At 37.9% G+C, this 24,930-nt stretch overlaps 1 protein-coding gene across 4 annotated transcripts in view; it reads left to right on the plus strand.

Moving 5' to 3' along the window:
- LOC150092847 (LIM domain only protein 3-like) overlaps positions 1-24,930 on the plus strand; it is a 212,168-nt gene that overhangs the window by 174,431 nt on the left and 12,807 nt on the right. For all 4 annotated transcript variants that reach the window (XM_090414552.1, XM_090414554.1, XM_090414553.1 and 1 more), the window contains exon 4: positions 21,672-21,797. In XM_090414552.1, the coding sequence (XP_090270678.1) occupies positions 21,672-21,797 (126 nt within the window). The remainder of the gene's footprint in view (positions 1-21,671; positions 21,798-24,930) is intronic.

Genomic DNA, 24,930 nt, shown 5'->3' on the forward strand with positions numbered 1-24,930 from the left:
ACGCTGATAGGCTCGTGGTGCCGCAAGAACTGCAGGCTACCCCAACACTCTGATCGGACGTGACGGTACAGTTTCAGAGCACGGGCTTCGTATTTATTTATTTCTGGTGGGTCATCATCTTTCTCCACTTCGCATTACAGGAAAATGATATGGGTAGCAGGAAATTGCCTCCAAGTTTGAAAAGTTTTTTTTTTTTTTTTTTCGCCGTCTGTTCTAGATTGAAATGTATTATTTAATATTTCACAACACGTTTAGTCATTTAACAGATTCGCAAGTGAGGCGGGTGTGAATCATGCTGCTTTGAGCGTATGTGTGTTCTCTTTCTAAATAAAAATGAAAGCGGGAGAAAAAAACAAGAAAAAAAAGAGAGGGGAACGAAATCTTTCATCTCTGATGAAAGATCGACATGCATTGTTTGCTGTTACCTGTAAAAGTTTTTTTTTTTTTTTTCCTTATGAAATATGTTAAGAAGAAAATGAAGAAACGAGGAACAAGTTGAAAACGGTATTCTGAACGTTAACTCTGCATTTATTTGTTTGCTAACCGAATGTACAGGGAGTCGCTAATGTTTGAATTTTCGAAATGTGGCAAAAACATTTGATTACGTCATGAACCAGAATGATTACCTCAGTGTAGAACAGCTAACAGATTTTACCAGAACGTTTTCAAACGAACAGGTTAAATCCTTGAATATGCAAGAGGATTTGGAGTAAATTAAAGGGGTGAATAAATATATACACCCTCTGTGCAAAAAGAAACCGAACTTTTGATAGAAAATAAAACGCAGGCCAATTATAATTATTCAAATCATTTATTTCAATCCATATGCTCTCCCTCAGCTTCGATACAGCGTTTGGCAAGGTCAATTGATTCGTTAAAAGAGTTTTTTATATCCGTTTTTGGGATAGTGTTGAGGGTCTGGGTTATTGCCGCTTGATCGTTTTCAATGGTGTCGTATCGCTTTCCTATCATCAGCAAATGAAGTCAGGGGAAGAGATAGAAGTCAGGGGGTGCTAAATCAGGTGAATACGGCGAGTGATCCAACACGCCAACTTGGTTTTTGCTCAAAAACTGTCTCACAATATTCGAACGATGAGCTGGTGCATTATCGTGCAAGAGTGACCAGCTGCCTGCATCACGATATTCATGCCGTAAGCGACGCATTCTTGCTATCAATCGCTTCAAAACTTCGAGATAAAACTCACCATTGACCGTTTGACGAGACGGAATGAATTCTTCGTGGATAATGCCCTTGGAATTGTAGAAACAAATCAGCATTGTCTTTACTTTTGACTTCTCCAAGCGACTTTTTTTCGGATGCCCCTCTTCTGGTGGCTCCACTCAGCACTCTGGCGCTTTGTTTGGGCTCATACTCAAAACACCCCACGTTTTGTCACCAGTAACGATTTTTTCAAGGAAGTTTGAGTCCTTACGAGCGGTTTTTAATGAGGTCCTTGCAGCGTTCAATTCGATACATTTTTTGGTCGTCGGTCAACTTTTGGGGAACAAATCGCGAATTCAATTTACGAAGGCCCAAACTCTCGGTCACAATGTTGTGCTCAGCTGATTTTGGAATCCCCAATTCATCTCACGGACGATTTCGGGTTTTCTTTGATGAAATCACGCACTTTTTTGGATGTTAACTTTGCTCAGTCCAGTTTTTGGACGGCCAGGCGTTTCTTCGTCCTCAAGCGTCTCACGACCACTTTAAAATCGCTTAAACCACTCATAAACTTGAGTACGGGATAAGCACTCATCACCGTAGGCTTTTTGAAGCATTTGATGCGTTTCGGTAAAACGTTTACCAAGTTTAACACAAACGTCAATCGCAGCTCTGTTTGAAACTCATTTCCCGACCGTTTGTCAAAACACACTGTCACTCTTGGCACTATAACTCGGCTTCTAATGAAACAAATGTCATAAACAGTTGACACAACACTAATTGAACGTTGCCGCTTTTAACAAGAAAAAGACACAACAGGTGGCACAACTAGTTTCTTCTATTTTCGATAAGTTCGGTTTCTTTTCGGACAGAGGGTGTATGTGTGTGTGTGTGTAGAGAGAGAGATCATCACTGTTGTCTGTCTGCTAACTTAAATTCGATGCATTTCAGGAATTTTTAATTTATTATTTTTTTCCTGTTATGGAGAAGTCTTCCCTTCATCGAAAACTCCAATAACTAAGACAGGAGATAAACACTAGGGAGAGACATTGCGCCAATCCCTTCTTCTCGTTCTTATTTCCTTTTGTTAAATGTTAATAAAGATATCTAGAATGCAAGAGGAACTTATCTCCCCCTGGTGTCGCTTAAATGCAAAACATTGTCGATGACCATTAAGGTGTTTGCCAAACTTCATAGTTTGGCATGTACCTTACTGTCAAAGCATGGCAAAGACGTCATCTCCACTTTCGTGAAGGCATTTTGTTGCACCATCTAAAATTCTTTAAGTACTGTGAGCGAGTATAAACAGGGATGAAGAAAAACAAATGAATTGGTCGTATAGAATGGTGTAGATCCTCGGTCGAACATTCTCCTCGTAATGATCCCTTCAAACTATTCAGAATTTATTTTCACTAAATAAATTCTCTCTCCGCATATATCACAGCTGCTTACCCATTTTTAAAAGAATGGAATACCAGAAGGATTCCGAAAAGACAACCGAGCAATACTTCAGCAACCTTTGTTGCTGAAGTATTGCTCGGTTGTTGAACCTTTGTTGCTGATACTTCAGCAACCTTTGTTGCATCTAAATGTTGTCCATAAATTACGTAGGTTTCAAAAAACTTTTTTTTCACCTAAAAAATAACGTAATCTTAGTTGAACATTTACATGAGACTAACATTTTATCATAAACCAATGGCAAAAGGAATCGCTTCGAACCTAGGCGAAGACATTAAGTCATGAATGAATCCAGTAAACTCTCACTGACTGTTTTTTAGCTCAGAGAAACAATGCACAGGAATCCTCGAGAAGCTATCCTCTTCCTCAGCAAGACAGAAGTCTTGCTGAGGAAGAGGGTAGCTCCTAGCCTTATGTTATATGGTCTATCGTTGTCTAATGCTGTCTATACGAGGACCGCATTCTACAGCTATACCTCAGACTTATTAAGATTTCGATCTAATTATTGCGGAACAGCTTAAGGGATGTCTCTGAAATCTTAAGTAGTACGAGTAGTTTGTAGAAAACCCTAAGTCCGTGTGATAAATTATACAAAGTGAAGTTTACCTTTCAAATCCATCGACACGATCTCTCTCTCTCTCTTCAAACAGAATTCGCGAAAGATTTCGTATTCGAACTGTAATCTCTTTCGTTCTAAAATTTATAGTGTTGTCGTACTTCCTCCATCAGTAGGATAATGTTTAATTTTAATTTCATAAACTTCCCAATTAGAGAATTGCTTGGCCGGCTTCAGATTAGACAGCAACCATTAATTGTTGATCTGAAGCCAAGGAGAATACTTCAAGATGAATATCAGGCAGAGTGACAAACATTTGCTTAATGCAGCTTTTAAAGCAAAGTGGAAGCTCGAACTGAATAAAAGGGGGGAAAAAGGACAGCCTACATTAACGTCGAGTAGAAATGCGCCTGTTAGCATATCAAGTTGTCTCAAAATAACTTAGAAGCGGTGCTAGAATAAAGAGAATAGAAATATGACTGATCAAAAAGGCTACTGATTGCCGTATATCAACATCTGATTTATCTCAGCGAATTCTTCGTATTAATCAGCCGATTAAATATTCCGAATAAGGATCTTTGATGATTAAATTACTGAGATTAATTAATTTATAAACACGTATAACTTAATGTGTCAGTTCATTTGATTTATGCTATCCTAATGTATATTACAGCATCCGTAGCTCCATTGGTATCCAACTTTAGTTAGAAAGACCTGGGTTCGATCCCATCTAAAAACGCAAAGGACTTTTATAGTCTTTTTTCGAAGGTAAATTACCCGTTCTCATAAGCTGTAGAATTTCCAATTCCGTAAGCCAGACACACCGGCTAAAAGAACACACGCAGTTAACCGAGATAGCGTTTTAAAGTAATTACGAGATTTTAAAATTTTTCTACTAGAATAGAGAACGATTTCTTATAACTAAGCGAGGCTGAAACCTGGAAGTAAACTGGTTTATTGTACGTAACCTCGCATAAAAAAAAAAAAAACATAAGATATCAACCCGCACTCAAAATCGCAAAAAAAAAAGTTTAAAAAGTTTTTAAAGCAATCAGCTATAAAACAATAAATTTTCCGTTTTCAAAATCTTACTCTAAAAAAAGTATGGAACATTTTTAAAATCAGAGAAAAAAAATGTCTGGTGCAAGACCACATACTGGAGACCTGAATTGGCTTGAAAATATGCTTTGTCTCTAGAGATTACTAATTAGTAAGTATTGGTTGACTTTTATATCTTTTTCTACCGCAATAAAACCAGTCTTGCAGAATACTATCATGAACTGTTACTTACCTTGATATACAGTTAATATAAAAATGGTCCTACTGATCAAGGAAATCTCATTGTGCTTTTATTTTTATTTAAGCCGGCCTGGGTGGCCGAGTGGTTAGCTTGTCCGCTCTCCAGCCAAAAGGCTGCGAATTCGAATCCCACCGTGGGCATGGATGTTTGTGATTGTCTGTGAAAATACTAGTGGTGGTAGTCGGCAATCGTGTAGATCAGTGCTTCCCAAACTTATGGATGTAAAGGCCCCCTTTGTAAAAATTTAAATATTTCACGGCTCCCCATCAAAAAAAAAAAAAAATCGTAATATCGTGGCATATATTATTATAATAGCTATTGTATTTATATTCAATGCAATTTATATTCAAGATTTTGCGTTTGTAAGCTTTTTTTTGTGTTTCTTATCAATACCTTTGAAATGAGACTTATATGAATAAGCATATGTTCACTAATATTCATTAATCCGAAATACGCAGGAAACAAAATTTGTGAACCAACACCAATGTGTGATTTTTTCCATTAAAATATAAAAAATAACAAAACAGAAATAATAAAAATTAAATGCGTTTCTTTTAAGATAAAAAAAGAACTAATTAGTATTAAAACATTTTAAATTTGTTTTCATTATTTCACGCCCCCCCTCAACAAAACTTACGTCCCCCCAAGGGGGTCGCGGCCCACAGTTTGGGAAGCACTGGTGTAGATGAAGGTATTTGTTTAGTTGGTGGAGACGGAGAGGTGTAGAGTAGATACCCTCCCTCGATGAGTGTTTGGACTCTCTGGAAGTGTTACGTAATAATAAAAATATTTTAATGAAATTTATTTCCAAGTCATTCTCGTGGCTTCGAATAATAACTACTCTTAAAAAGCTTCCATCAATGAACTCGGTATTACTTATCATGACATTCCCACCAGGAATAAAAAATATTTTATTTCGACTTTAAATATAAACCCGCAATGGTTCGAAGCCATCGATTATTTCTGTGATATTGGCATTTTAACGTGGGCAGGCACGTGATAATGATTTTTCACTATCGGGCGATAAAGCTTCAATTACTGGAACTATGTTTATGCGAACCATCTTATCGAAGCCTTAAATTAGACTACAGAATGATTAAAAATAAAAAATAGATGGCCGGACATTGCCAAATTTCACATTATTCCTAAACAGTAAGTTTTGTGGGTATTAAAACTGCGAGATTTATAAGTTTGACGGAGTTTGTGTCTGTGCGTTAGCCGACGGTTTTAAAATAAGGGTTTTCGGAAAACAGCTTTTCTCTTTTCGCCGCCACCCTGTCCCCTCCCCTCCCCCCCCCGAACTCTCCCTTTTCTCTTCCTCATCTTCCCGCCCCTTTCAAGTAAGGCAACGCCGTCTTAAAGGAAGCTCTCAATTCCTTAAGTGCAGAAGATGACACGCGAGAGTTTGGACATTTACCGTGGGCTGCACTGTAAATTAGAGGCAGGTTTTGTGACGCGGGACCCAACTAGCTCCAGCTATTGAAAATGCGTCCATTAAGGCCGGGCTACGAATAGTTGGGAAGTCTGTTGGGAAGGAATTACGTAATTAATTAAAGCATTAAGAGAGACTCCTGTTTAATCTTCCATAATTAAATGCAGAAAGGACGACGATGAAATTAAGCACTAAACTTACAACACAAACAGACGATGAAGCTGCTCTTGTTCAGAAAGGGGGCTCAGGACTCGTTAAATTGTCCATTTATAAGATTTTCCCGTCTTTCTCGGAGATTTTATGGAGGCCGACTGGCTGTTCTCTGTACCCCGTTCATCTCAAGTGTGCGTGATGCTAAAGGCACGAGAGATATGCCTTCTATGACGACCATATAAAATGGCATTATTTCAATTTCTGGAAGTCTGGCTGGTAAGCAGCAGGAAGCGACAAAGGCTGCGGCCGAGGGCGAATGTACATTATTAACTGCGGACTACGGCAGCGTTCTGAAATTAAGAGAGATATATCATCCCAAGAAATAGGAGCGGACTAGGTAGTTTGTAGTTAATTAGCTTGATATCTAAATACATGGCAAAGCGCTAAATACGTTTCACGTAGTCTGCGCTGTGTAACAATGAAAACGAGGTGTTGTACAACGTGCTTGCCATATAAGCACGCTCGTAGCACACTCGCTCGCGTAATACACGAGCGAACATTGGAATAATTAATAGTGGCAAAATATTTGGTAGCGAATCTATTAACTATTCTAAGAAACATTCTCCTCGTATTTGTATTTCTGTACTGGGAATGGTGGTAGGGGAGGAGGGGGCGAGAATATTGGATGGCGCATACCAGTTGATTGCTTAGAATTATTTATCGTAGATAAACAACTGTCTACTGGAATGAGGTTACATAAATGATCTTGGGCACAAAAGGAAGGATCGGGCTGCTGCAAAATCGATTCGGTTTTGATATACAGAATGCATTAGTTGAATACTGAGATTCTCACTGTTGTAAACACGCGATTTCTATTTCCATACTCTTTTAAGATGTTTACTGTTGATTAATTGGGTTATTGCGACTGGAAATTTCGAAGCTGGTGTAAGAAACTGGATTAAAATAAAAACAGTCATTCAGAGGACGTGACTTTGCATTTATAATTAAGAAATCCAAGTTATTTCTAGTAAGTTGTTTTGTTATGAAATCAGTAATAGAAAAAAATAATGATTAAGAATCTCCAGAATAAAAAAGAAGCAACTAAGATTACGATGTTTGGAGAGACACAGATCTCTCCAAAGAATCTTTCGTAATGCACGAGCTACGGAGGATACTGTATAGGACAGGCTGATTATGGCCTAATTTCCAAGATGCAGTTAGCTAATAGTGAAATAAACGAATATAAGAAGGCATCATAGGAGAGAGCGACTAGTTATGAAGTGGGGTGTTGAGAGCTACTGATAAGATACCTGGTTTTGTGACCTCGTGATGGGGGTACCAAAGCTTTTCTGTCGTAAACCAGATCGTCGAGAACACACATTCACAGGTGCATAAATATATTAGGCCACGAAGAGCGAGGTAATAGGTAATTGCTGGACTTGCGTGTAATTTTGTTCATTACAATCCCCACACACACACACCGAAAGACCGTGAACCCTTAAGTACATTCGTATTAAAATCATGGGTAGTCTATGCTCTAGAACAGCGCTTCTCAAACTGTGGGCCGCGGCCCCCTTGGGGGATTTAAGTTTTGTTGAGGGGAGGCGTGAAATAATGAAAACAAATTTAAAATGTTTTAAGACTAAGTAGTTTTTTTTTTAATCTTAAAATAAACGTATTTAATTTTTATTATTTCTTTTTTGTTATTTTTTATATTTTAATGTAAAAAATCACAAATTGGTATTGGTTCACAAATTTTGCTTCCTGCGTATTTCGAAAGGCTTAATGAATATTAGTAAATATCTGTTTATTTATATAAGTTTCATTTCAAAGGTATTGAGAAGAAGCAAAAAAAAAAAAGCTTATAAAAGCAAAATCTTGAATATAAATACAATAAATATTCTAATAATATATGTCTATATTACGATTTTTGTTTCGATGGGGGGGGGGCGTTAAATATTTAAATTTTTTCAAAGGGGGCCTTTACATCCATAAGTTTGGGAAGCACTGCTCTAGAAACCGAACTTGGAAAGTTTTGAGTCTCTTCAGGTCTACAATAAGAGGGTGATGATTTCATCAGCTTGCTTTGGTGGTACGCGAATTTCATCTATCGCCAAATTCATTCCGACATCCGTCTCCACGCTTCGATTCAAACTCACAGCTATAGTTCGAGCTCACTCTTTATGCTCAAAATGGAGTTTGATTTCGATTATGAACTGCCTTCCTGAACTTGAACTAAAACAAAGGAAGCAAATCGAAAGAAATAATTATGATCCTCTGCCTTCCTGAATAATATCGCTAATGCCTTTAGAACAAGTTAAAATTTGGAGGATAAATAACAATAATGTGCCAAATGAAGGAAGAGGAAACGCTACTGATTGTTTTGTCACTATAATAGGGTCAACTATCCTTGGTCTTAGCCAACCAAGGATAGACAACTATCCTTGGTTGGCCTTGTTATAGTAGAAAATGCCACGAGGAGGAGATACTTTGGGACTCCTCCCGCAGTTGTCAGGAATAGCAAAGGTGTACATAACTGCGATCTGAATTGCATCTAGGAGAGACACGAGAGGGAAACATCTTGGTCATTCTGGTGAATTATTTGAATAAGATATTTGGTGATCGCAACAAAAATTGAAACCATTTGCCTGCCATAATTCTTCTTACTGGAAATTGCGTGTAAATGCATTGCCAACGCTAGTACTTGCCACACGACATTTTGAGGAAAGAGGCCAAATATTTGCCTGTCTGCCAACTGATGATCCAAAACGACTTTCTTTTATATAACCCTAATAATCTTTCTCAAGCTGTCGAGGGAATAGAAAATAATGAATTTTTTTTAAAGTTTTGCCTGGGTTTCTTGCAAGATGATGCCGATATTTAACTTGAGTCGTATTCTTTTTTTTTTTTAATTCATAAAAAAAGCGCTCAAAACGCAATTAAGACAATATAAAAGTAATTCATCATGTTTCATTTTGTTTAATACGGAGATTTAATAGAAACATCATTAAGGAGTGAGACTGAGCAAGTATTTCTCGGTGCAACTTCAAAAACTCCACCGCTGTGGAGTGGGTTTGATTTGAATATTATCTTTTCGGGAAGTAAAAGACTTCCTTTCTTGAGATAATTTATTCCAAGACTATTCTAAACGGAAAATAATTACAAAAATCAAAAAGCAGATCAAGTTTCAAATACTCAGCATAAATGATGTAGGCAGGAATGTTGTATTTGGAAATATCGAAGATCGTAATGTGCTTCCGCCCCCCCCCCTTTTTTTTGCGCGCGCAATGACAAGATGCAATGAACATACTCGCTCACTCCAGACTACGTACATGAAAATAGACTGAGACTACTGTATTGTGTCTGTTAATTAAGTGTGTTCTATGACGGGTTTGTCTAGTTTGGGCTGTTCATGTTTAAACGGGATCCGAACAGGTTATTAACATTCAAGCATTGTCATTACTGATTGCGCTATGGACACGCCCCCCTTCCCTGGAGTTGTAATAAGAAAAGTTCCTTATTTGAGGGGATTCGTGTGATTAAATGCGAATAGATACCGCTTGTTCAGATGAGCATCTGATGAAGTATTACAAACTAATCCCATGATTAGTTCCGATGATCGTGGAGATCAGTTTGGTTTTAAGATAACATGCAAGATAACAGCGATCCACAAATGCCTTGCTAAAGATATAAAGTATTATCCTTTTAGGACTCAGCGACTCTTTTTAAGTCTCTTCTTACCATTTGCAAAGAGCTCAGTCAGTTTTTCTCTCTGAAAATAGACTGATTGCAGTAGACGTCGATTTGAGTTATTTGCTAATCACCTCACTATACAAATAAAAACATCTGACGTCTCTCTGGCACCGTTTCCTCAAATGCTTATCCCTGTACTATGCTCCAGTGGAGAAAGGATATTCTTGTTAACTTCACTAACATTTAACAACAAACCTCTAATTCTTCACACTCTTGACGTGGATGATTTTCTTGCCTTATAAATGGTGTTAGCAGGATCAAATTTCCATCCTAGGAAAATCGGTTCTAACCTTACTTTTTATAAATATACCACATTCATGAGATAATGCACGAGATGTTTTTCTAATCTTTTGTAATAAGGTTTGATGAATTCCCCTCTTAAATTGAAACCCTCTCTTCGGCTATTCCGCTGTTTTTTTTCCCTCGAACTCTACAATTATGTACTCATATGCGGAGATTGGATGGTCTTAAAGATTTTATATGAAGACTTTTCGACCAGAAAAACTTAGATCCACGAAAACAGTTGTTGACGCTGCTTTAAGCATTTCACAACTCTTTAGCGCGTCCATCAAGTTTCTCAAAAAGTTAAATGATTTATTCTCGGACTTGTTTAAATGGCAACAATTCAAGAAAACCAATGCCCGAATCGAAATCGTTCAGGCATCAGGTAAAAAAAGTTAATACGATGATGAATGCAAGTGGATATGATGACGTCTTGAAACATTTCTGATGATTCCAGTCTGAAACCTTTTCGACCACATTTCGTCTGTTGGCTAGAATTGTGGGTACATCATTAGCCACCCATGTTTTCAAGTGGGTTAAAAGCAACGTGATGTTTCTTCTTTCGCTAGTGTTGCTGTTGCTGGATCCAGCAACAGAAATGTTGCTGGGTCAGAAATGACTCATCAACTTTACCAACGGTGTTGGTAAAGTTGATTGTAGTTTCAGCAGTTCCTTTGAAAAAGACGAAGAATTGAAAGCGAGTTTCTCCAACACCATTTCGGAGATCCCCATTTCTTCGTGTGATGATCTTATTTGTGTATTCAATCATACGTTTTCAGAGAGCATCGGGAATACTTGCACGTCGCGGTGATAGTGAAAAAGGTCTTTTCGAGATGGGGCTGAAACATTCTGTTTCGGCAGAAAACAAAGCAGCTAAATCTGATGACAACAATCACAGTTGGCAACGCATTGGAATGATGGCGGACGAAGCTTTCTGACCAAGTCATTTAAAAGACTGATAAGATGGAAATATTTAATAGAACGGTGGCTCAATGGATTTTGATTGTAGGAGTTAAAGAAACTCGAGATAAATAACCGTATTTAAATTTCTTTTTAAGATTACAATTTCAGCTTGGTTTCTCTTCTCGATTTAATTATTTTTTTATTTACTTCTGTTCCTCCATTACATTAGGAATGACGTCCTCTTGTTTCGTCAGGGATGTTGAAGTTCGGAATGTTTATCGCCAGATTTACCAATCAGTTTCAAACAGCAATTTTCGTTACGATATAAGATAGAGTTCATCGCCATTATCTCCAGTTCCTTTTTCTTTCTTTCTTTATTTTTTTCCCATGTCCATTGGTAGGTGAGGCCGCTGAGCAAAGAACGTGACCCGCTTAAAGAAGATGGTTGAAGATAACGACATCAAATAACTGAGAAAGTCTAACAGTCAGCAAGTAGGGGTAATTTATATGGGCACGTTAACATGTAAAATAGAGGGGATTCGGGGAGGTACGGACATTTCCTGTAATAGTGCTCATCATTTCCCCCTCTCCCCCTACCATAATTGAGCCACTTACAGCATTACGGCAGCCAGTAACTTATGACCTACCACCGCCGAGAGGACACGGCACATTACAATCTCGCCCACATTACGTACTGCGTGGCCGCACGTGTAGCATGCAGACGACACTTAGAAGAGCCCCCAGACAGCCATTAGGGTGGTGAGCAATAGTAGCTGGTATCATGGGGCCCCGTCCGTCCGTTGATCACTAGCGAGTCGCGCTCTGAGCCCTGGAGGAACGCCTCGGGACGTCCTGGTAGACGATCTACGGCCTAATCAATCGTTTGTTTGTAAATGAGACGTTTGTATGCACAGCTTCGTCCCGAGGACGGAAGAAGATGCCGGCTGCCGCTCCGTGATGCTGAGGGAGGAGACGTGCTCGGATTGTTTGTTGTCGTGTGCCATTTGACGGCCGCCATGCTTAGATCAATCTTAATGCCTTTGCTGGAGAGAGGAGAAATTGGACTGAAGACACACCAGGATTTCTTTCTTTCGTTGCAAGAGAAAAAGTCAAAGCGATCGTAAAAAGATCTAAAGTTACTTTTCTTGCATTCCCCGTTAAAATAAAACATAAAATATTTCCGAGCGATTTTATGGATTCAAGCCTCCTTAGAATTCCATCATATGAATCAGACACTTAAGTGTGAGTTTCTTGGCAATGTGCATGCATTTATTTGTTTTTCTCATAAATGCTTGGTGGCACGATAGACTTCAAATGCATCTGAATATGTTTTTTTTTTTATTTTTTCTTTCTTTCGGTTGTTTCAGCCTTTAAAAGTTTGGTAATTCGCATTTGAATGTTCATTTGAGCGAATTTATTCTTTACGAATAAAATAATTGCGCAAAGAAAAATCCACTATGGCGTCGTAAGGATGTCTCTTCTGGCTTCTTACTGATGTTATATTCTTATGATTTTCGTAGGCATTTGTTCGGTTCAAGAAAATAAATAAACCATCGTGTATTATATCTGCGGTTTTTTTTGATCGCATTTTAGCACATACTAGTAATGAACGTATTTCTCAGATATACGCGACCTACGCTGCAATTTTTTCGACTGCGATCTCCTCAGGGTTAAGGAATAGGATAGTGCAGATATACCTTGAATAGATATGAGCAAACTCTGGACAATATCTTCATTATCTAATTTACATTGATAATCTTTATTATTTCATAATATATTTTCGTAAACCTTTTCATGAGCAATAAACAACATTAAATAAAAACATGAAAGCTACATTTTCATAAATGGATCTTCAAAAGAATGTCCATTTATGAAAATGTAGCTTTCTACAACAACGAATATTTGACCTAAAACAAATTACCGATCACTCGAACTGATCGACCTTAAATTGTGGGATGAAGAACACGGAGAATCGACATGTTGTATGCAACATCAAGCCTTTGTTTCGTATTTAATTTTTTTTTTCCTTTCGGTTGTTTCACCCTTTAAAAGTTCGGTAATTCGCATTTTAATGTTCAGCGCAATGAGAACAATATTTTTTCATGAAAAAATTATACGAACAATATTTTTTTACGAAAACTTTTATGCGCAATATTTTTCATGAAAAAATTTATATTTTCCTCATGAAATTTCAATACAAAACTAATAATTTGTCGCCTCCATCCTTAAAACTTTGAATTATCCACATCACAGAGCTCGTCATCCTTTGCCAGTCACAAAGCTTAGTTAAACAACGAAAGCGATAAAACACTTCGTGACTGAAATCAAAACTTAAGGAAACGGTGGAAATGATGCCTGTCGGGCAAAGAAGAAAGGACCACCTGGATCCTTACGGTAATGGTCATTAAGGACTTTTATAATCGCTTTGGGAGTATTAACTTTTGCACTGCTAAAGCTACCTCAGAAGACTATTAGAGCGAGAATACCAGTGGAACGTGCGAATTAAAGTAAAAAAAAAAAAAAAAAAAAATGCAACAATGAATCAGCGATCAAAAGTCCAAAGCCTCAACACAGTTAAACGGACATCGCTGTGCCTAATTTCAAACAAGACATTCATTTGACTTGAACTGATTATGAAACCTAAAATTTCATATACGGGGGGTAGCATTATATCTTTAAAAGTATTGGCCACATGTTTCACCTAAGCTTTTCCTCTTACAAACATCCCTTGTTGGAGGTTAACAATAAAGACAAAATGACGTAATTGGCAAGTTTGATTTTTTTTTTTTTTTTTTTTTTTTTTTTTTTTTTTTTTACTACAGGAACTACATTTGTAATATTGATATAAATACATTATTTTTCCATTTAAAAATCTCCTCCACAAGATGCCATCGAACTTATTAGGCTAGGATTTTCTGTATTCATCTGAAGATGCTTGCGATGCAAGGACAGTTTAAATGAAATCCAATATTTATCACGGTTATTAAAATATAGCAAAAAAAAAATTCAGTTTTAGATTAAATCAAATGAACCACTGGATTTTAACACGGGATCTTGGACATCATTTCAGGTAATCTAGAGGTCGACTCAAAATGCAAGGTGAAGCCAAATTAATCCTTAGAAAGATGAATGGAAGAAAATATCAAATTCCTACTATCAATATTTTAATCATGTCTGAAGTAATGCAACACAGATAACTCATGGCAAAGGTGGATAAGCACAAATGCTGTCATAATGACTACTTTCCCCAAAGAGTCATCGCGTTTAATCCAATTGTAGTGGCCAATCCATTGCATAATATACCAGCTGGAAGCTTACAACACTCTGCCAAATGAAGTGAACCCCAAAGTAGCTGTTAGGTGAGCAAGAAATCCTGAAAAGGCTTCAATCAAATGGTCTTAACCCTGTTTTTAGTAAGCATCATTTAAATGCACCAAGGTGGACTCGATATGCAGCCATCTTCAAAAAGTTGTGTCTCAACTCAGTAAGTAATCTCTCTCATAAATCCGAAATCTCAATAATCTGTCGGCTTGCTATCCCAAAAGTCAGATGTGGAAGAGTTTGCTGCTTTTCTTTCACATCCATGTAAAATCCGAAGTTACGTACTCCCTCCTCGCCACTCACAACAAATAAACATCCCCAATTCACCCTTTCCCTATTTGTTATAGAAAAAATGCGTATATCAGATAAACTGGACTTTGATTACGTCCTAGTTTCATAGGGTCGCACGTTATTTCATCTTTCAATATAAGTTGATTTCGGCGACCTCAAATTATATTTCGGTGCTTCGTCGCTTTTTGCACTTTGTTTCACTTAACTCGATCACTTATGTGAGAAATGCAAGATATTAGGAATAAATATAGACAAGAACCAAAATGTTGCTGGCTGATCTCATGAAATCACGATCCCCGATAATGATTTCATGAGATCAGCCAGCAACATTTTGGTTTCATGATATGGTCAGCCCATATCTTAGTTTAAAATTTATGAAGGTTTCGATGATTTTTATTCCCCGAAATACGCAGATTTGGCCTAAAGGGCATACTCAGTTAACACCATAATACACTCGTATGACACTCCTAGTACTTCGGTCAAATTTCGAGTAACCATCCCTTCTGTACGTCCATCAATTCTTCTTCTACCGAAGTCATGTCATTAAATGGTTTACAGTTTTAGTAGAGAGTTTACTCACTCCCTACGATCTTCATATAAATTAAATCAAAAATAATATAGCGCATCTAAAACGCAATTTTAATGTCTACAGGGATGTATGAAGAAACTGTTGATTTTTTTTTTTTTTATAATAATACCCTCAACAGTATCGATAAAAGATGATGATTGAGACTAGTAAAACCTGTGATAAGAAAAAGCAAACGTGCTGGAGCACTACATATCACCACCCAAGTCTAGAATGTATCTTGCTAAGGAGCTCACAGAATTCTGATCTGTCATTTTGTACATCAAAGTATGTATTTTCGATGTTGGGAAAAGACCAAGAATTGAAGTTAATACAAGAATAAAGAAACAAAAAAAAAATTCAGAAGTGTCGCGACCAAGAATGCATTTGCAGCTCAAGACGTATATTTCATGAGGGATGTATTTTGAAGTGGGGTTAGTTGAAACACCAAATCAGAACGAAATCAATATACGCCGTCATTATCAGAATCGCAACTGCATTAAAAATGGTATTCTCCGAAATTTTAGTTGCCTGCTGTCATTAACGAAACATTGTCAGTGTTTCGTAGAGGGCAACTGCTGTCAATAAGATCGAAGGTCAGTCCACATGTTAGTATCCGACTACCTCCGAGAATAAAGTATACGATTCATTTTAATGCATATACTTTGTCCATAAGTTCATTCACTCGGGAGTTTTACTACGAGAATTGATTATGGGCTTTAGTTCTTATCAATGTGATTGACAGTGAGTTTCGATCACGAAAGAGAGAATTTGTCGTTGCTTCACTGCCGATGCTGTAGCATTGGTTGGTGCAGTAATTCTTCCAGGAACCGAAGGCCATAACATTTTGCCGACAGTTGAAATTTTGCCCCAAAAAATGGGTCAAATCTTGGATTTAACAGCAAAGAATGCCCATTTGAAGTAAGCAATCTGCAAGTTATAGAAACACCTATCGTATACCTGATGAGGTAGGACTAAAATTGAACTGCGTACATGGGCGTTCGCAGAGGGAGGTGGCAAACCGGGCACTCCCCCCGGGGTCTACTTGTGAAAGAAAAAATTAAATTATTAAATAAAAATTGATTGATATAATTGTCTCCAAGCTCCCCCCCTCCCGCGGAAAATTTTCTGCAGATCCTATGACTGCGTATGTCTTCATAAAGAAGACTCAAATAAAGACGGGTTAGAAAGATTATATTTCTCCGAAACTTTGTTTTTTTATTTCCCTGTTTGTTTTAGCTGGTCGGGCAAGATCCTCAAGTATTATAGATTAAGACATCACAAAACGGTTCAATTTCCCAAGCAAGTCTCTTGTTTATAAAATGTGTTTATTTTGGCCATTTCGGACAACAAACGTAAAAATCTAATACTTGTAAAAATGCAAACCTTTTGGAAAATGTTATCACAATGAGCTAAAATCTTTTTTTTTAGCACCAATGCCGGCTAAACATGTTTTAGGCAAATGGTCTATTTTACGATTGTTGCTTGGCAATAGCGCCCTTTAAAAAGCAAATATTCGTGCCCTGAAAAAAGGACTTCGATGAAATAATTCCTTTAGTAGTCGATTCTGTGGTTTGTTGCCATAACAGTAAACTGTGAATTCCCATTTCGTACCTGAAAGGTCCTAAAATTTCTGAATAAACATCCTCCGATTTCATGGCTGTGTCGCCGCTCTACACAGCGTCCTTCATCATTATCACGTTTTGTAGCCTACGAGAAGCGAACAAGAGGGGATGGAATAAGAGCGGGGAGGTAAAAAGAGAACGCATATACTTTTAGAACTGGAGTATGGGGGGGGGGGGGAGAAGCACCCCTGAGGCAAGAAATCACGATGGGGGATTTTGAACGGTGCTACTGCTAAACCCTTGCATTCTTATTTCCAATTTCCCTGCCGCTGTCCATTTCGGATGGGGTATTACGGCTGAAATCACTCGCTCGAGACCCTTCGTATAAGACCGCAGCAGACCAATAAACGCGTGCAAAGCTTTCATTCCCCGGCACTATTTTATCGCGACACGGAGTGATTGCCGCACACCAGGTTCCCGCCTCGGGCGCCGAACTTTCCATGGAGCAATCATTGTATAAGCGGTCATCGGAGTCAGATGAAAATTCGAGCTCCCCCCCCCTCCACGCACCCCCCCCCCTTCATCCCCTTTCTACCTCCTTGAAGATGAGGTTTTAAAACCACGCAATATTCCATCGTGTCCACGATGGGATGTAGTGTCGCAGGTGATAAAGGACAGGAGTGTTCTGGTGGAAATTAAACGTCTAATAGGGGGGAAATGGGGGGGGGTTACGAAGCTCCTAGTGATAAAAGAGGAAGCTTTGGGAAATATTGGTGTGTTCGTAAGCGTCACCGTTCTCCCAGTATTAGGTGTGCAGATGGAATACTTGTTGTCGAGGTAGTGCGAGGGGGGGCAATGACGTTAGAAGGCTTTCCGAATAAGAACTGCAAACAGATGAAAAGGATTTTCGAATCCTATCGCGTCTAGAGTAGTTCATAAATCCTGGAATTAATCTAAAAGGGGGTGTATTTCTAACCTTTTTTTTTTTCCCTATTCGTTTAGTTTGTTCTGAAGAAAAACGTTTGCAGTTTTCAAGTCAACGATTCTCCGAGTTTTCGAAGAAGTAAATTTCTTTTGTTGTCTACATCGATCTACATTGAAGCAACGGAAATTTCTTTGCACAAAAGGCGCCAATTTTTCTTCTGTTTGTGAAATGTCACGTGGTTTCTGCCTATTTAAGTATTCGGATAACCCAGTGTGACGATCGGTCTTCGCTTGTTTATAACGTAAATACACACCTGCTGAGTATAGCATCATCAAAATTTTGAACCGTCTGCAATAGTTTGGATTCAGCGTTTTGATCTGGTGGATCTCGTCCCCGTTTTCACAGAGAACGCTATCGTGGGGATGTAGATTTTTTCTCTTTTTCTTCTTTCGTTTTTTTTTTTTTTTTTTTTTTTTTGAAATTTCAAAAATAAGAGCAGATCTAGCTTCCACTGATGAGACCTCAATGAACGTCTAAAGCGATTTGGGTAGTGACCCTTCCCATAATACACAGCAATACACATCTTCGAAAGGAAGTTATGATATGTATTATGAAATACTAAGCTTTGTTGTTGTTTTTGTGAAATCGCTGTTTTCACTGTTGTAAAAGACACTTCATGCGCAAACTGTTTGCCAAAGCTTGGGTAAAGGATTAAAACAAGAATATAATTTCAAGTCTACTCTGTTTGTTTACGATATAAACACACAGATCATGGCCAGATTTACGCATAATCTAGACAAGCTACTACAGCTTACGGCCTCACATTATTACAAGGGCCTCTGAAAAGCTATTAAACCTACTCAGAGGGTCTCCTAACTTCGTTGGATATGACATCACAAACATTTTGCAACTTCCCAATAGTTCGAATCCATTAAGTCACACATGGATGGGAATTTGCGTTAGCTGAGACTTAAGATGGCACCTGATGGATCATTTTAACACAAACATCTTAAAGAAATTAAGTAAAAAAGTACTCCAAGAACCATTAGTCTAAAAAGCAGTCAATTTTTATTTTACTTTATTTTTTTTTAAATAATGGAAGAGGAAACTAAATGAGCTGAGGCTCCATCAACTTTGTATAGTTTTGCTAGTAAGAATACATATTAGCGGTTACCCAGGGACAAACAGAAGCATTTTAATTATAAACATTACTTTCAGAGATAAATTGGACAGTTTTAGATTTTTTTTTTCTCCCAGTCTGGTTGGTCACGTGCCATGAACATGGATGTTTGTGATTGTCTTTAAGTGGGAGATGAATTTCATCGCCCGGTGTGACACTACTTCCCAGCTTGTTGGAGTACTGGAGTGACTTAAAGTTCTCGTATGTAATTTTTAAATTATAAAAAAAATAGAAAATCTTCCTTCATAAACCCACGATATTAATGTGCTATAGGTTTGTAACCTATTGTGGGTGGGAGTCACAAAAAAAAAAAGTTGCATGCGTTCAACCAAATTAACTAGGGGGGGGTCCAATCTTCAAGATTAAAAAATTGTCCTTAGGATTTTTTCACGACATAATTCTAAACTGTTCATCCTAAACACTAATTATCAAACGCCCTACTTTCCCTCGATGAATTGCATTTTTCGCATGCAACAGTGTCAGAGAAATAACATTGTTAAAACACGTGCAATTGTTGCGTCACTCTTATTCATATCATACTACAATTACATAGAGTTTATAAACAATCAAAGCTCTCAATTCTCTAACAATGAATTTATAATAAGTGCTTTCTTCACATTGTTGTAAAACGAACAAAACATTTTTGTTCAAACTTCGCCATCATTTAGAACAACTAATAGTTTCCCATCCGAAATAACAACGCATGTAAGTACTTGGCGCCTAGGCATACTTGCCTTTCTTGCAAAAATCACCCTTGTTAGTGCCCTTAAAAAAAAAAAAAAAAAAGAATCACTTATGGTTATTTCAATATCGAAAGACTCTCAAACCCTTCTCATTAATATGTTAACAAATGGCTGAACGCCCGCAGCGTCTTTCCTTCCGCCTTGTTAATGGGTTCATAATTTGTATGCGCATATATAAAAATACACGCATTTCCTCTTTCTCATTTGTGTGTGATGACCTCATGCATGCAGGGAAATTGGTTTAATTACGACACCACAGTAAATGCTTCCAGCTGTCAATAAGAATTAGTAATCTGCACTCTACCTTTCCTACATTTTATGTTACCGCCCCCCCCCCCCGTTCTGCAGTCCTTTTAGGGTTGTTCTTTTAGGAGCGGTATTCGGTGATCTTTTCTACTTCAACCCCCCCCCCCTTCCTCATCTTTGACACGTTGGCGACACATAATGACGGGGTGTCGGAGTAGCTCGCGGAAGAGAATGACAGCTGTTGGCGCCATTATTGCTGCGGCCATCATTACCAAGTTGGCCCTGTCCTTCTAATTAATTGGTGTAATATGATCTAATAGTCTAGCGACAGCCAGCGCTAATTGGCTCATTTCCATGAGAGATTAGGACCGAGGACTTATCGCTAGAGGTCTCTATGACGTGGAGTGGTCGTAATGTGTGGCCGCGGCGTCTCCTTTTGCGTTCCTCAACGACGAAGACACCGTGCCCTGTAATGAGGCTATTGTCGTTAAGATGAAGAGATTGGCCCGAACTGGTCCTCATTTAGAAGTTGCTTAACTCTCGGCATTCGTTGGGGCTGATTATCGGGATATAAAATATGCTCATCTTGTTCGGGTTTTTTTTTTTTCTTTCTTTCTTTCTTGCTACCCCGCACATGTAAATTACTTCGGAGAAAAATGCCGGTCTTTAAAGAGTCGATTAGAAGTCTCGTATAATTTGTGTCTGTGCGCCAAATGGCACCGTAATGATCCCCTAATCATGCCCACTGTATCCTTCCTCACTGAAAACATAAATGACTTGTTTTATTTTATTCCATCCACGCGCCGGGGTAATGGCGATACATTGTAGACGTGTGTTTGAGGAATGCGATGTGGCTCTTTTCTTCTTCACCTCCCCTCCTCCTACTAGTGGTAAACAGATGGATTCAAACACTGAGGGGGGGGGGGGGCTTGATGAACTCGGCAATTCCACAACAGACAGTCGAGATAAGACAACCAGGAAATAAACGCAATAATAAATTACCCGGATAAGAAATTGCGCTGGTGAAAGTGACTTTAAGCGACATGAGTGTACGTGTGTGTGTGTGTGTGTGTGTGTGTGCGCGCACACACACACACACACTCAAATAGAAACACCATGTGTAAATAAATGGAAGTACGAGCAGACAAAATATCAACAACGATATGGAACCGAAGACAAATAGGGACATCATGGGAAGAAAGAAACACCTTACGAGGAGTAAATGAAAAGGAAGTTATGAACAAGATACAAGAAATTGAATTTTCCGAATGATATCTTTCTCAACGTACTTATCTTTCTCTTCACTAACTCAAGAAATTTGTTTAAATGATTGTTATCTATGTGTAATAAGTGTAACATTTAAATAAATTAATTAGCTCCCTGTACTTTCGAGTCTTCACTCGGATTCCGAAACATACAATAATTATTTATAATATATATTTTTTCTATAGATAAAAGGTTACATGTGGCGCCATCTTCTGCCTATTCGAGTCCCTAATTGCTCATCTAACTCAATATTCATAAAAGAAAGTTGTTAAGTGAACAATCAATTATCAGTGACATCGAATCTCGTAAAATTTAAAAGCAAACAAAGTGAGCTAAAATAAAATTCGTATTAACGAATTGAATCTAAAAGCCAAAAAACGTGTATTATGATTTCTTGTAATCAGTAAATGCAATAAATTAAACGATGCAACAATATTGCATTGTTTACTTTAGAACAATGAAATTGAAGTTCATTGTTCTCAATTTACGACGTAAACATGATGTAGCCTGAAAATTCTTTAAGCTGTTAATAAAACTCTTTTTTTTTTTTTTTTTTTTTGTTTGACTTAGGTTATTCGGAACAACAGGACTCTGTTCTGCATGCAACAAAACCATTCCAGCCTTCGAGATGGTTATGAGAGCTCGAGGAAATGTGTACCACCTCGAATGTTTCGCCTGTCAACAGTGCAATCACAGGTAGGTAGATGATATGTAAAATAGCACGCAGGTATAACAACACCACCTGCTGTGGTATTACTGTTTATTATTACATGGCATTGTTACGCTATCAAACGTTTGTTATTCATTATATTGTTCTGGAAAAGAAACAGCAGGATATAACGCAACAAATAACTTATTGCTATTAACTGATAATACATCCGGCAAAAGATGTGACGACCAAAGATGAAACGACACATTTTCAGCTCCGCTGGTCTTCTGTTTATCAACTAGTTAATAATATATGGAATATTAACTCAACGATAAATACGAGTATAGAATTAATTAAGGACATGGCACACATTCGTAATTGTTGCATGACGTCACCAAACAATATTATTCATATTTTATGATAATTATGACAATTTAAATAGCAGGAAATAGACCGATTACGTAATGATTGAAAGGGTTTGATTGTTACTCTTCGAAAAGTATAGTTTACCATAAAGGGGTGAGGCTGTTGTAAGAGTAATACTACCGTGCTCGGGTTCAGACTTCACTTTGGGGGAAAGAAGGCAAATGACCAATATTAGGGCGATTGTGATCTTACAGGAAAGACTAATATTTCATCGTTTTCATTTGTCAGAGGCAATCGTCCTTTTTCTCCCGTTTCCGATGAGTCAGGACATATACAACTTGCTGTACAGGGATAACGGAATAATGATAAGAAAAAGCAACACAAAACAGTTTATGTTCCTCTGTATGTATGTATATATGTTAAAGATACCCAGGAATTTTATACTTGGTTTTAATCCTTTCCCAAGTAAGCAAAACAAAGATTTGCGCGTTAAATATATTCACGTCTCATCTACTTGTATATAGAGGCTGATGACTTAATATCAACTTGCCTTAGTGTGTATCCCATAATGCAAAGCACACCACCGTGTATGATGCAATGCATAATAGGAAGGGCCACTACCCAGACCGGTTTCGACCTTTATGGAGACATGTTTAAGTGTGGGAATACCTCTCCAAAAACTCGTACAATCCCGCAGATTACTTAACAATGAATGACATGACCCAAAGGATTATTTACCGCAGCAGCGGCCCACTCAGTGACAGGCTCACCCCGTCACTGAGAAGAACCCTTAGTGGTAGCTCTGCTCACCCCACCACTGACCAGAGCCACTCATATCTCAAGGAAAGCAACCACTTCAGCTGAAAAGCTCATCAGTGGAATCCAGAGCCAGGAGAGATACTTTTATTGAGGTTTCTTCAGTGGGAGCCTGACCCGAGAGAGATACCAAAGTTCGTAAAAGAACTGGGAAATGGACTGAGTCCTTGACTCTTTATCCCGTCATCTGAATGAAGAAAATCTGTGTGGATGTTATTGAGCTAAAAGCTCTAGTCATGGCTGGGTAACGGCAATAGCCGAGCCTCAGTTAAAACTTTATTGGCTACAGCATTGCCATTTGTTACCCTGGAAGGCCTAAAAAGCATCTGAAGATCGAGTAGATCTTCAGATACCAAAGTCCTTATAAGGACTGGCTTAAAGGGGCGAAGCAACAATGCTTTTCATCTTCCCCGTTATCTGTAGAAGACAATGTAGAGAGATAAGATGTTATTGAGCTATTAAAGCTCTGATCATGGCAAGAAGGTAACAGCAATAGCCGAACCTCCTTTGCTACAGCATTGCCATTTGTTACCCTGGAAGACCTAAAAAGGACTCTACTCGATCTTCAGATACCAAAGTCCTTATATAAGGACTGGCTTGAAGGGGCGAAGCAACAGTGCTTTTCATCTTCCCCGTTCACTGTAGAGAGATAAAGTGTTATTGAGCTATTAAAGCTCTGATCATGGCAGGGGGTAACGGCAATAGCCGAGCCTCATTTAGAACTTCATTGGCTACAGCATTGCTACCCGTTACCCTCCAAGGGTACTAATCGACCTCAGTGTCGATACCAAAGTTGAAGTAATGCAGAAATTATATATATATCTTATATACAAGTAGATAAAAGGTGCTTGACCTTCTTGATTAAAATCTCTGGATAAGAGAAATTTTTTTTCCTTGGATGTAATATACATTAAAGATACCAAGAAATTTTATTCTTGGTTTTAATCTTTCCAAAGTAAACAAAGTTTTGCGCGCGAAAGGAGGTATGCTTTCATTATGGGATACATACTAAGGCAAGTGATATGAAGTCATTAGCCTCTATATACAAGTAGCTCAGACGTGAATATATATATATATATATATATATATATTTCACGCGCAAAACCTTGTTTTGCTTACTTGGGAAAGGATTAAAACCAAATATAAAATTTCTTGGTATCTTTAACGTATAATACACCCAAGGTAAAAAACCTTCTACACACACACACACACACACACACACACACACACACACACACACACACACACACACACACACACACACACACACACACATATAATATATAGATGCTTGTACTTTAATCCTGATTTTGAATTTAATTGCTCCCTGTCTTACCCCAATCTTCGCGATTGATTCCCCTTTCCTAAGCCGCACAGTTCTGCTCAATTAGGCAATTTTAGATTGCATTAAAACAAGCAGCAAGCAAGTTTAGCTTCTCATATTTCAACATCAAAGGCCTCTGTTCAAATTAAGTAATCCGTTTAATGAATCGTAATAACTTACGGCCCAACTAGATAGAAGAGAATAAAAAAATGAATCATTAGAAATATATAGAACTAAAAAATGAAGATGTTTATCTGTTAGAATACCGAAATATAATACCCTAAAATTACAAATCAAAAGACGTTCTTATAATCCTCAATGTGCTGGCGCACACGTAGATAATAACTATTGCTAATTAGTATGATATGTTTTAATCTTTGTTTTTCGAATGGTACAAAAAGCGAAACTCGGAGATTCATTACGACAACCCATTTGACTGATTATCTCAATAAGAAACGAACTGTTGTCATTAGGTTTATGGTAATTCTTAAGTTATTTAAAAAGACAATCCTTTGCGATTGTAGATTTAACGTGTTCGTTAAGGTTTTTGAAAATAATCCAGGACGCACAGATTAAATCTTTCAGTCTTTTTAAAAGCAGTCAGTTCCAGAAGCACTTATTGATGACACTCCGAATAACGCGAAATGGTTTAAATGAAAGTTTGTTTGGAACAA

Source organism: Typopeltis vanoorti, chromosome 25 (assembly GCF_054136105.1).
Source record: "Typopeltis vanoorti isolate ZY-2024b chromosome 25, IOZ_Tvanoo_1.0, whole genome shotgun sequence".
In the NCBI taxonomy this organism is placed as follows: Eukaryota; Metazoa; Arthropoda; class Arachnida; order Uropygi; family Thelyphonidae; genus Typopeltis; species Typopeltis vanoorti.